This window comes from Psittacula echo, assembly GCF_963264785.1.
Source record: "Psittacula echo genome assembly, chromosome: 12".
Lineage (NCBI taxonomy): Eukaryota > Metazoa > Chordata > Aves > Psittaciformes > Psittacidae > Psittacula > Psittacula echo.
Window position 1 is genome coordinate 11,387,920 of NC_137747.1, and position 13,899 is coordinate 11,401,818.

Consider the following 13,899-nt stretch of genomic DNA (forward strand, 5'->3'; position numbering starts at 1 on the left):
CCCACCTGGACATGTTACATTTGTCACTAATAGGTACATCTTTCCCTGGACACGTTACTTTCTCCTCAGTGGGTTCGTCTCTCACGTGGATATCGTGTTTCTTTCCTCTGAATGTTCCGTTTGTTGTCTTTGCACAGGTACGTTTGTTCTGTGCGCATTCTGTTCTCTGCCCCTCCGCGTCCTCATGTGCGCGCCTGCCCTCCGCGGGGCGCCGAGGGAGACACCGACGTTCCACCCCACCCCCCCCACCCCATCCCCTCCGCACTGGCCGCGGCAGGAGGGTGCCTGTCGCTTTAAGGCAGCGCGTGCCCGCGCGGTCGGTGGGCGGGGCGTGGCGGCAGCGCGCGGCGGGCGCTTCACCTGCAGCCCAGAGCGGGCAGCGAGCGGTGGCGGTGGGAGCGGGGCGGCAGCGACTTCACGGCCCCGGCTTCTGCGCAGCGCAGCGCGGCTCAGCCGCACCGCCGCAGCCCGCGGGGCTGGGCCGGCCGGAGCCGCCGCCGGGGCCATGAGGACCGGCTCGCGGGTGCTGCTGGTGCTGCTCGCGCTGCTCTTTCCCGTTTGGGGCTCGGTGGCAGCGGTAAGTGGGGCTGCACCGCGGGGATGGGGTATGGGGGGAAGCAGCGCTCAACGGCTCCGCGCCCCGCGGAGCTTCCGCTGCCGCTCCGCGCCCTCCGCCTGTACTCGCGGCAACTTCGGGGTCCGTGCGGCCGAGGTGCGGGAGCGTGAGAGTGGGTGAGCGGGAGCGGTGCCCCCGCAGCTTCCCGCCGCCTTCGCCGCTTCTCCCTTGTTTTATTCTCTTTGCGGTTCTCAATCACTGTTTTTTAACGCCGTCGGTCGCGTTGCATCTGGTGCCTCCGCCGCGCCGGTAGAAACTTGCCCTCCGCGGTGCGCGGCTCCAGGTAAACTTCGCGGTAGCGGTGCGTCCCGGTGCCGCCGCTCCTGCGGAACCTCCGCTCCCCAGCGCCGCCGCGCAGCGCTGACCGCTCTCTGCCAGCCGCCCCTCCGCTGCCGCCGCACCTGCAACTTTTGTCTTTACGAGCCCGTAAACACCGAGGGGGCCTGATCCGCGCTGGGGGCCAACGGCCTGAAAAGTTTGAGGTTTTCAGGGTGTCCTCCCCACAAATTAAGGGCTGTCCGCGGAACATCAGCAGGTGCCGGAACGCGTGGCTGCAGCGGTTCTGGGCGAGGGGGGCGGCTGCTCTGTTCGATGCTGGGCTGGCCGCCGGAACAAGAGCCGCTTATTTTCGTCCCTGAATCCCCCTGTGCCAAGTTGAATCCGTGGTGTCCCGAGTACAAGCCCTCGGGAGGCTGGCGGCTGGGCAGAAACAGCCCCGATGCGCTCTCAGCTACCGAGCACCGTTTCGATAATTGGGCGATTTCAGATCCAGAGCCTGTTATGTTCAGTCAGACCTTTTGAAATATTTCTCAATGGCAACATCTTGCCAGCGGCGGTTAGAGTCCACAGAGCTGCCGCTTGCCTGCGCTTCCCATGCAGTAGCTGGCATCCGTCTCCCGAGCGTGATTTTTAGCAGAGTACGTTGGCTTGCTTTCTGCTTACTAAGCTCTTCCGAAAGGACCCTCCGCTCCTCTTCCCTTCTGCCTCTCTCCGTAATGCAGCATTGTCTGTGTCTAGGAGTGTTTCGGGAGCCCCGGGGGAGCTGTGCTCCTCTCCCCGGGGAGGCAGGAGCACGCCTGGAGTTGCACTTTCTTGGGGAAGTGACTCTGCCGTTCCCCTGGCTTCGGCTGCGGGAACTGGAGGAGTCGGTGGTGCAGCTTGCATCTCTAAGCGATGCTCTGGCTTAGCCTTGCCGGCAGCCCGGGAGCGTTAGAAATCCCTTGCTACCGGCGCTTGTTTGTGCATAAGGCACCTGGCGCTTCTTAGGCATAAATCACTGCCTTATGTGCCTTCAGTGAGTTGGGGTCTGCGTTCTTCCTTATAGGGGAATGTGTACCTTGTCCCAAGGAGCCTGGAATGCCATGACTGGACTAATCTGTCTGTGTGGCAGGAGCTGATTCCCTGCCATGCAGTCCAAAGTTACAGCAGATTGTTTAGCTGGGTGTTTCCTCCGGGTGCTGACAGGTTGTGTGTGAGGCTGTGCCGTTCAGTAACGGTGTTGTATTTCTCATTGGGCATCCCCTCCCCAGCGCTGGGCAGGCGCAGAGCCTGGAGGGTCGCAGAGGCAGCAGCTGGCAGAAGGGGAAGGAAGTGGGTTTTAGCTGGTCATAAGTTCCTGATGCTGCACGGAGCTGGGATTTTATTCCATTTTCAGTCCCGGGGCTTGCCCAGATTCTTAGTAGCAAAACTCAGTGATTTGGATGTTGCAACATCAGGCCTTTGCGTTGCTTCAGTACGAGTGCTAGCCTTGATGAATTGCTGCTCTTTATTTGCTCCCCTCTTCTGACAGTGCCCAGTATTCCAGCCTTCCTACAGACAATGCTCTCTTGTAGTCAGGCAACTATGTGCTGGCCCGTTTTATTTTTGCAGTTACAGTATGGATCCGCTCCAAGAGATAGGCACTTCAGCACAAGCAATTCCCACTTGTACACTACTTTACTGTTCAGGTTTGCCTGTGCCTAAACACCTAGTCATCGGGTGCAAAATGTTTTCCCAAATGGCAGAAGTCATGGTGTGCATCTTCCTCATTTTGTTTTTGCAGGCACACAATGGGGATCTTACAGTTAGACCCACATGCAAGCCTGGCTTTTCAGAAGAAGACTACACAGCATTTGTCTCCCAAAGCATCATGGAAGGGCAGAAGTTACTCAAAGGTAAGTGGAATAAAAAGCTTAATAGGTTCTGCAATTCAGGAGGTGAAAGGAGGTTTAAAGATGCTAGTTTTGATGGTGAAATTGTCTGCAGAATTATGTTGGTAGGAGGATGAAACACTAAGTGGTTTACCTAAGTGCAGTTTTGAATACAGATGGATCATTCAAAGTCTGTGTGCTGTCTGCTTCAGGTAGATTGTTTGCCTATAGTATGCGAGGTCATCATTTCACTTCTAAGTCTCCCACTCCCACCCTGTCTGAAGGAACTCTACATTTGATATTTTAGAAAGTATTTTATGTATGAAATTCAAAGATCCTTAAATTATCTCTGCTTTGAAATGCATGATAAAGCAGACGTTGTTGTTGGAGATGTGGTAAACAAGCCTACAGACATTCTGTTCACAAATGTGGCATTCATTTTCATTACTGCCCCACTGACAACATGAAAACACAGGCAAAAAGAAGCTACCAATTAGCTTTATAGTAATTGCAGGATTATTACCACTTCTGTGATTGTAAACTCTAAGACATCTTCATAATCCAAATAACAATAGATTATCCTGTGTATTGATGTCTCTCACTTTCAAGTTAAAAATAATTAAACTTTATATTTGCGTCATACAGAAAATTGTTGTTTTACTCCAAGGCAATTTGTGAAGATCAAAATCCTTCCCCCACCCAAAGCACCCCCCTTGAGTTAAATCACTAACCATTGGTGGATGCTACAGCAGTTCACTTAGTGTATTGTGGAAGCTGAGGAGCACATCAGGACTTGATGCTCTACTCAAGGGTTTATAACCCTTTGCTACTTTCTTCCGAGTACATTTACTAGCGTGCATATGTCTGTGCCAGAAAGCTGGGATTTCTGTCTTCTTCCAGAGCAAACACCTGCTCAGCTACTTTGATTTTTTTCTTGAAAGAGAGAAAGATTTGACAGTGTTCTTTCTGGCTTCAACAGAATCCAGGACTGGACATTTTTTCTCTACATGAGTTGGCAGTCAGTTTTGTTTCTGAGCCCAGTTGTCTTAGTTTTGCTGTTCAGGAATTCTCTTGACTGGCCTGGTGTCAATTAGTAAATGTTGGGGAGTTTCTATTTAAAGATAACCAAACAGGGATTTTAAATAGACAAGCCCAAGAATATAGCAACACTTGAAGAGAACCAAGTACCACTTGTTTACATATTTAGTATCAGTTTTTCCCAGACTTATACACTGTAAGGCTGTATAGGTCAGTCTGTAAACAGTAAATTTCGTAGTAAATTTCATGCATTTTAGTTTCGGAAACTGTCTGATAAACATTGTCCTTCAAATACTGTAGGAAGTCTTGTCATTAATGTATTTGCTCAGAGGAGTATTTTTTGCAGTCTAGTGCTTGACAAACTGTGCTGCGTGTTTATGTAGGTGGACAATAGGGATGGAGCAGAAGGTCTGTTCAGGGGCGTTAGCTGGCAGTGACTTCGAAGACAGCGCAGTGGCTGTCATTTCATTTCAGTTTTAACTGATAATTTTTTAAATATGAAATTATATTTAGGCTGTCAAGTTGATTTGAATGAAAATATATTTCTATTTAATTTTATGCTTTAGGGGCCAGCTGTAGTTTTACATTAGTCATGGCAAACCTGCCTCTGATTTAGGGCTGAACTGGCCCTCGGGATATTGTGTATGCATGCGCCACTTGTAAGATTCATGTCCTGATAATGCTGTCATGAGTTATGCCATTTTGTAAGCGTTTTGTCAACTGGAGAAAGGAAAAAAATGCAAATGCTGTGTTTGATAATAAATAAACACCTTTTAATCTACAGTTAAATACATGCTGTGGTTTATCATAGGAAAAAAAGATATGTAATTAATTTCTACAGTAATGGAGGAGAAAATTCTTCTTCATGCTTGTGTTCTTTATATATACTCTAGCATGTAAAATTGGTAGTTTTCCAGTTGAGGTTTAATTTTACTTCCTCACACTTGATGTGTCTGAAGCATAAAATGTTTATCTCTTTCTTCCATCTGGGTGAAGTATTGTACAATAGTTCAGACCAAAAATGGGTTCAGATTGCTTAGTGTATCATATTTGATAGATTGACATATGTACTGTTTCACACCATCTTACCACGCAAAACTCTGCTGCCAGCTACCACCATCTTACTCATCAGCATTCAGTAATTCATTTTCAGGCCAAATGGGACTGTTTGCCTAAATAAAAGTAGGTAGGAATTCACCTGTCAATGCTTTCATGGAACTGGTGGGGGATAAAGTGTGTGTGTGTGTAGTTCAGATGGCTCTCAGGGTATTCCAGTGATGCTGTGACCTCACTTGGTCCTCAGGAAGGACTGCTTAAAGGTTTGTTCATCAGAAATTGAGTGGTACGCGAACCTTGGCATAGTGGTGATCTTTAGCCAGCGTCGGGAAGTTTAGATATTACATGGCTTGGGGATAAGCTGTGTGGCAATAAATCCAAGCGTTTCCCTTTTAAGCTTTGTATCCAGCTCTCAAACATGTGCAATGTTATGAATGTATCAAAATGAAAGTGCTTGGTAGTATTCTAGGTTTGAATCAAGTTAAACAGATAATGACTGCTTATAATTGACTCATTCCAATGGAAATAGCTTAGCTTTAATTTGACAACAAAAGCTTTTACAGAGTCATTGTTTTATTATAAGTATGCCATAAGCTATTAACTACTACTTTGTGGTTCATCTTATTTGCCTGAGTCAGCTCTCTAACATCCTCAAAACATACAGATTCTACCAGGAGCTATTTGTTACACAGTAATTAACTTGTTTATGATAAATGGATGGGAGAAATGTCACGGCATTTTGTTTTATGTGTAAATGAAAAGCATCTGCATTCTAAAAGTTTCATGTTAATTAGACTTAAAATAGTTTTCTCCAGTAGTGCCACAAATACCACATATTAGCCATTGCTGCCAACACTGTAGCCTTTTGAAGGGGTATTAACTGAGTTGATTTGTGGAGCCAGTGCCCACTTTAGAATTTGGTCTTTGTTTTTGTTTGCAGGATAATAAACTTAGTCTTGATCACTGATGCATACTGATGGTTAAAATGGGATCGTTAACTGTTTTCTTCAGCCTGAGGAAAAATCTCAAAGCCTGCAGTATGTTGGAGGACAGTTATGGCACGGGTATCTTTGCATCTTTCTCTTTGCTGAACATTAATGTTAACTTAACATTGGTCCTAAGGAGTGGGAAGCAATGACACGCAGTACTGCACTGAAGGCAGTTCAGCAGTGCCTCAGGGGATCTGATCCCTGAGTATTAACTCAGGTGTATGGGAATGATGATGACTATTGGCCTCTTGGGGAAGGAGATAAATAAGGAGTAGGATGCTGAAAGTGACATGTAATATGGTATGAGGGGAGCTGACACGCTGACACTCCTGATACTGGGTTTATGCCGTTTTCATTTTTTGTGAAGTTTTTGAAGATTGTAACTAAAAAAAAAAAAAAAAGCCACCATTTTTCAAAATTAGAAATTCCAGTTTTATTGCTGTGCTGTGCGACCGTGGCAACTGGTAGTGGGTGGAATGACATCACGGTGTTAAACACGTTCTTTTCCCAGCATCATACCATCCTGGTTGTAGCAGGTCACCTCTCAAAAATACAGCTATACAAAACAACTTGGAGCTTCCCCTGTGATCAGCAGACAACGTACGCAGTCGGGATGTACAGCCCCTTCTTTGTTTTAATATGCATCTCTTTATCTGCAGTGATTCATGTTTCTGCTGCCCATCTTAAATAGTGCCTGTATGTAGCAGGAGAGCTTCACTTGTGTGGGCAGTTACGTTTGGGTAGAGGAGCGTGGAAGCAGAGTTTTATTTTCATTTGGGAAGATGAATAAACGGTGCCAGCATGTTCTGCTTTAAGCAAGTGTATGAAACCAGAGGTAGCCAAGCTTCATGCAAATGTATAAAAATGTAGTTGCTTCCATAGTAAAATTCTTACTAGCGTTGGTTTTGGTTAAAATACATACACATATATATATAAACTTCATGGAAATATCTGGGGTTTCATTCATAAGATTTCAGTGTGGAGGTCATCTCTTACAAATTTTACAAATAGGATGTTGTTGATGGTCAGAGCTTTTTATTCTTCCCACCTGAGATTTCAAAGCCTTCATCTTTTTCAGCCCTCATCATCTCCAATAGGAGGGCTGCAAATACTGTTTCAAAAATATAGAACATATAAATAAACCCCCCAAGATTCCCAGTTCTTCGTGGGATGGTGTAGAAGCAAACAATAAATAAAAACACCAAAAGGGTGAAGGGAGAACATGACCAAGCTCTTGTGAACTAGGTTTGAGTCTGGTTGCTAGTAACACATGTAATAGTAAATGTAGGGTTATACTCTACCTCCTTTTGCGTGTAGATGCACTGTAGATGTAGATGTAGTAGATGCACTAGTGTAGATGCACTGCATTCTAAGATAATCTAGGAAATTGAATCATAGAGTCGTAGAATAGTTAGGATTGGAAAGGACCTTAAGATCATCCAGTTCCAACCCCCCTGCCATGAGCAGGGACACCTCGCACTAAACCATGCCACCCAAGGCTCTGTCCAACCTGGCCCTGAACACCATGAAGGGTGGAGCGTTCTCAACTTCCCTGGGCAACCCATTCCTGTGCCTCACCACCCTTACAGTAAAGAATTTCTTCCTTATATCCAATCTAAACTTCCCCTGTTTAAGTTTGAACCCATTACCCCTTGTCCTGTCACTACATTCCCTAATGAACAGTCCCTCTCCAGCATCTTTATAGGCCCCCTTCAGATACTGGAAGGCTGCTCTGAGGTCTCCACACAGCCTTCTCTTCTCCAGGCTGAACAGCCCCAACTTTCTCAGCCTATCTTCATACGGGAGGTGCTCCAGCCCCCTGATCATCCTCGTGGCCCTCCTCTGGACTTGTTCCAACAGTTCCATGTCCTTCTTATGCTGAGGACACCAGAACTGCACACGATACTGCAAGTGAGGTCTCACGAGAGCAGAGGGGCAGATGGAATGTGGAGTGTTTGAGTGAAGTGTACAAACAGCCTCCACTTGAAAAGAAAAAAATAATACAGCTCCAAAATACTATTGCATCCATGAAAACTGGCCTCTGAAAGCATGAGACAAAGCTTTCAGGTGGAATGCCAATAGCTTTGCAAAGTGCCCAGGGGGAAGCGGCATGCTTCTGCAGTGACAAACCTGGCAAGTGAGTGTGTATCTGCAGTGTTGAGTGGCCCCAGTATGTGAAGTGGTTAATGGGGATGCTCTACCTGTTTATACGTCTGACTTCCCACTTCTTCTGGATCTAGAGTTCAAAAAACGCACAGGTACCCAGCTGTTAACTTTGGTCAGAGCTTGGGGCAGGTCAAGGTCTACCTCTGAAGCATGCTCAGGGGGATACTCCATCCCAGTGGCATCCTGCCTGCGGCCGTGGAGAATGTGGAGTGTCTGCAGTGGTGCCTGTGCAGCTGGTCATGCCTCTGTCTTCTGAGTGCCCTTTGGGGTGTTATACAGATGTTTTTTTTCGGAAGCAAAGACAGTGAGGGATGTTGGGATTTGTTCTGGTGTTTGGTGGGGCTTTTGAGCACCCCTTGGGGATTGCATGGTCCTCATAGCAGTACAGAAACTCTGCTGCAACCTGCTGAAATATCCAGTGCCTTCTCTGAGCTGCTCCAAGTTTAAAAGGCAGAGAGACTTTTCCATTCATGCTTTCATTATTTTCTGGTCTGTGATTCTGCATGAAAAGCAGTAACTGAAGTTATCGTACACATAATTAGCTTCACAGTTCCCTAATAAAGTCTGAAAGTAGGCAAAAGTCCACTGGGAACCCAGAACTCTTCCCCTAACCTTTCTTCATTCCTTTCTTGGAGGACAAAGAGTTAGACAGACATCAGCTTTCTATGTTAAACTTATACATGCTCCAGTGAAGTTGCCTCTCAGAAACCACATCTCACATTCCACAGGACAACTTCTTTTAAAAGCAGTTTCTCTTAATGGGCACACTAAATCAAAACCCTAGTTTCAATTGAGAGTTCCAGGGGAGACCCCAGAAAGAGCTCGTGCAGATTGCGGCACTGCTGATGCATATTTATTTTTAATGTTATTCTTCAGATCTAAGTTCTGACACAAAAATGATGTTGAAGATGACATTTTTATCTAAATAAAACTGCAGTTAATGAGACTGGAGTAGTCAATAACACTCTGTAGAGTTAATCCCCTTACACTGTTTAATAACTGTATATATTGCTTTCTAGATCAGAGCTTTGAACCAAATTCCTCAAACCCCAGTAAAATTACTCTTTTCTGCATTCTGGGAGCTAACTGATTTTTATCTGAATAAATCTGCTTCTCCAACAACAGTCTTGAAGTTTCTCTCTTTTTTGCAGGGATTTGTCAAAGAATTGTGCTGCTTCAAATTAGGCACTTGAAATAAATAGATATTAAGGGAGAAAATGAAATAACAAATTCTAATTTGTTCATTTCTTTATGGCTTTTAGGAAATAAGCCATGTAAGGAATGGTAGCAATTTGCTGTTTATTGTGAAATACCTGTTATTTTGAACTCCAGACTGACGTTAGGTCTGTAAGGTTACAAAATGTCAATTTTAAAGTCACTTCTTCATTCGGAAACAGACATTGCTGACAGAGCTCCTAAGCTTTGATCTCACAGAGCAGATGCTGAAAGCATTCTGGACATCATGGTTTTTTGCATGTGGCAATTGAAACTTATTTATTCTAGCAGTGAAATACTTTCTTGCTCTATTTTCATTGACCTAATGCCAGTTCTCATTGTCTGATTTCATTGATACTTGTGTGCAAGCCTCCTTCTGCCTTAGTTTCTACCCTGGAAATGAGCGTGAGGCTTTTCTAGAGGTCGCTTATTTCATTGCAAACTAAAGCTGGTGAATACTTAGTTCACCATGTGCATAGCTTATAATATTTTAGTAATATAGATAATACTTAAGTTTTATTTGAAGGGCAAGAAGAGATTAAAACTACAGAGGATAAGATTTTGTTGGAAATCTGCTTCTTAATATTTTTTTTGTATAATAGAATGAATTTGAGTAACATAGTGAAAGAAGTGACTTCCTGTTTGATTTAAGGTCATTGGTATATTCAGAGTTAGTGCCATTCCTGTATAAAACTTAATTTTATTTTTAAGCAAATGGAAATATCAAGGACTAAGACCAGAGAGTGGTGTTTGAAAATAAAGACCAGTATTTGCTTTGGGAAACTTCAGTTTTTAATGGTTTGGCAAGAGCCAGACTCTTCAGTGGTGCACAGAGAAAGGGAAAAATGAAATGGGCATAAACTGAAATGCAGGACATTGCACTTAAATGTGAGAAGAAATGTTCAGTGTGAGGGTTGTCAGACACTGGAGGAGGCTGCCCAGAGATGTTGTGGCGTCTCCATCCTTGGAGATGATCAGAACCCAACTGGGCACAGCCCTGGGCGTGCTCTGGCTGACCCTATGCTGCGCAGGGACTTGGATGAGATGATCTGCAGAGGCACTGTCCAGCCCCTGCTGCACTCTGATCCTGCAAAAAGCTTTACAGGTGAATGTATGAAAAGAAAGAGGGATGAACTGAGCTTTTCTGCAAATACAGATCAAATAGCTTTAAGTAAAAACATTGCAACAGCCTGCAAAAAAACCCCCAGAAATAATGATCCTTACAGGGAAATTGTATTTCTTTAACTTCTTGGAAGCATAACCTCTGAAGAGAGAATAATTGAAACACCAGGGACCAGCATTCTGCTGTTTGCTTCCATTAATGTCCAGACTTAACTTAGGCATAGTTTGTCTCCTGGCATACGGAAGTCTTATGTTTTAAATTCAAAAAGCTCTTGGTTTCCTCTTTATTTTTAGTAGAATAAAAGGAGAACATATGGACTTTCTGTTTTCCCAAAATATTTGTCATTAGAACTGGCTACTTCTCTTCATTCAGCAGAATCTTCCCCTGGAGAGTTTTCTGCACTACAAGAAAAGAGTTGAGTCCAGCAAGATTTTATTTATTTTTTTCGCCACAGGCTTCATGATTTTTTTTTCTTGCTTATATTCATTGTCCGTAATTTATTTATTAATTTTGAATTGCAGTTGCACAGAGGGAGAGAAGTGGAAAATGTTCTGGCATATGGGCTGCTCTGTCATTGGAAGCAACGGCATAGCTGCTCTTGCTGCCCCATGCCTCATGACCCCAGGCTTCAGCATCCCTTTTTGCCAGCCTGTTCAGATTCCTGCCTTCTGCTCCTTTCCAATATGAAATTGTAATTATTTTTTGCTTTGCCCTCGCTTCTTTCCTGCCACTGTTCCTCAGCACTTGCCAGCATTTTGTGATAGAGAGCCAGTGGCAGTAATTCAGCACTCGGCTAGTTATACTGTGCAATAGCTTCTGCTCGGAGGGGTCACATAAACTACAACCTATTAACATTAGCATGGTAATAGCAGCCACTATGTGGAACACACAGTGGGGATGTTGGAAGCTTCTCCAAGGGCCTCGAAGATATGTATGGGCCACCCATGAAGGAGAAAAGAAAAAATAAATGGCCTTTCTGCTTTGAAATGAGCCAGTCTGCGCGTTTCCTTGATACCCAGAAGCACTGCAATCATTAAGGCTATTACCATGCCTATTATAAATCACGGTTTTGTAGCAGTTCATAGGTTAGTCACAAAAATTACTTTCAGTCTAAAATTTCGTTACATGGGACTTGTCTAGTATAATTCCAATCCTTATTAAACAGAATTGTCTTTAATATAATTATGAATATAGCAATTATGCAAAGATAAATAGTCAGTGTTTCAAAAATTGTTCTGTACAAAGCTATGTATGAGCTAGCTCTGTCAGTTAGTGTCTAAAAAATTGTCAAAGGCAGGTCAGTGAAATGAACATTTGTTACTTCACCGTGTATCAGGAAAAGCATATTGGGTTTATTGGTATATGAAATAAAAGCATGAAGAAACAAGCTTGTGAAGATGTTAGAAAAGAAATAGTTGCACTTGAAAAACTGCAAATGGGGATTAGTTTACAGAATAAAATTTAATAACCTGTTTGCTCCTGATACAGTCAGTGGTGATTAATAGGTAACTCTATTTATATCAGCCCTGAGTGTTTGATCAATCTGCTCCGTAGGTGCTTCTGGCCATAGATTCCTTCTTTTTTTTTCCATGAAGTCTTGCTGATTTCCCTAAGAGCTGTTTGTGGCATTACCTGGACCATCTCCTTACAGTCTGTTTACTGGTACTTTGTGAACTCACATTAAAATGGGGCTGGAGGAAGCCGAGGATGCCTCCTCAAGGCATGAGCAGCTCTGTTGTATTAGGCTTTTTCCCAGTGTGATCCTGAAGATCCAGTCATAGGGACCACAGCTAATATATTATGTTGTTTACCTTTCCTTCCTTCATGTTTAAGCTGAAGCGCTCCTGATGTATTTTAAACCTGTTGCTATTTGTGTTATTTGTCATAGACACAGAGAACAGTTGCTGCCTTTTCTTTATTTTTTTCAGTGTCTGTAGGCTGAACTGCTCATCTGTTCCCTTTCATGTGTTGTGCCTGGGCTCCCTTCTCTGAGCCCTTACATTTGCTACTAGCTTCATGCCCCGAGTTGATGTGACTATACCAGCCAAGTCTCGCAGCGCTGAACAGACAAGGAGGATTACTTTGCCTGTTTTGCAGGCAATATTCCAGTTGATTTATCTAATGTGATGACTGCTTTTTTTTCCCCTTTCTTAACAATATGACACTGTTGACTCATGTTCAGCTTGGGATCCAGTATAACCTCCCACCGAGGAACTGCTGCCTACCCAGTCATTTTCCATATGTGGAGTTGATTAATCCGCTGAATCGGGTTACCTTGCTCCTCTTCTATTGAATTTTATATATATATTATATATATAAATATATATATATATAAAATATATATAAAATTCAATATGTATATAAAAAAGATAATACTTTATCAGCCTGATCTGATTGCTAAGATTGTTTTGAATGAAAATCTTGACTTCCAGCAGATTTTCAGTTGCATCCTGCTTTTGTATCATTTGCAGATGTAACAAGCATATGTTACATTCCTGTATCTGTTCTGTTAGTAAAAGCATTGAACCAAACCAGTTCAGAACAGACTTGTCGCAGAGCCCCTGTGATAGAGCCTTCTGGTTTGACCATGAACCATTAAAACTTATTCTCTGGGTAAAGTTATTGAAGTAACTAAAATTTAAATAGTGGTTTGTAATCTGAGCCTTTTGTAGCTTGATGCTGTGGATCTGGGATCTTTAGGAGCACAAATCCAGACGTCTCCAGTTGTCAGTAATTTTCCTGGCTTTTACGGGAGTTACATATATTGGGATCCTTGAATTTTCACCGTCTGGAAACATTCCAGATTAAAAACTTAAGATAGGTTCATGCTGTTGCTGTTGGAGTGGAAGGACTGCTTCAGTTCTCTGACCAGTGCTGGAGATGCTGAATTTGGAGAGGATTTTAAATGCCCCAGCTCATCTGCTGGCCAGCACCAGAGGTCTGTTTCCAGGCTACAAGACTTGCTTTTCAGGCTGGCCTCTCCCAAGACTCTAGTGAGGTCTGCTCAGTAAAAGGCATTTTTATTGAAGGAGCTGTTACTAATCCCAACATGAGCTGAAAGAACAGGATTAAATTAAAGCTAAGTAGCAGATGGGAGTGTTGTACCTGTATGTGAAGTGTGGACTCTTTCGTGTAGTCTGTTTTCACTGTACTCATTGTCGGGGATTTTGACCTTTGTTGTATCCCATTTCCCATCCTGTGATCTGTCTAATCTTGTAGTGTGTTGAGAGCAAGTTGTTTGCTCTATGCAATACACTTAGGTCTTGCACTGCCTGTTTTTATCATATCTGTGTTATTCATAAAGCATTTTAGATGGCCTAGCTCACACTTAAATATTTTCCTGTTTAGTATCTCTGTTCAATTTTCCCCATCACACTGGCGTGTTTTTGGTAACTGAAGACATCCAAATGCAAGCTGGCCTCTGTGTTAAGAGGAAGAGACTCCCTCTGCTGATAAGACCTGATTCTGGAGCATCTCAGTTCAGGCGGTGGAAGAGAGCAGGGCTGGTGGAATTCCAGTATTTCCCCCTCAGTGAAAGTGCTTCCCTGGAAAACAGGAAAAAAGTCA

General features: G+C 43.8%; 1 protein-coding gene across 1 annotated transcript in view; it reads left to right on the forward strand.

Annotated features, from left to right (window-relative positions):
* Positions 1-505: 505 nt before the first annotated feature.
* LOC308226345 (cadherin-4) overlaps positions 506-13,899 on the forward strand; it is a gene marked incomplete at its 5' end in the record, with an annotated part of 462,244 nt that continues 448,850 nt past the window's right edge. The window contains 2 exons of the mRNA XM_080628000.1: positions 506-577; positions 2,658-2,769. Of these exons, the coding sequence (XP_080484126.1) occupies positions 506-577; positions 2,658-2,769 (184 nt within the window). The remainder of the gene's footprint in view (positions 578-2,657; positions 2,770-13,899) is intronic.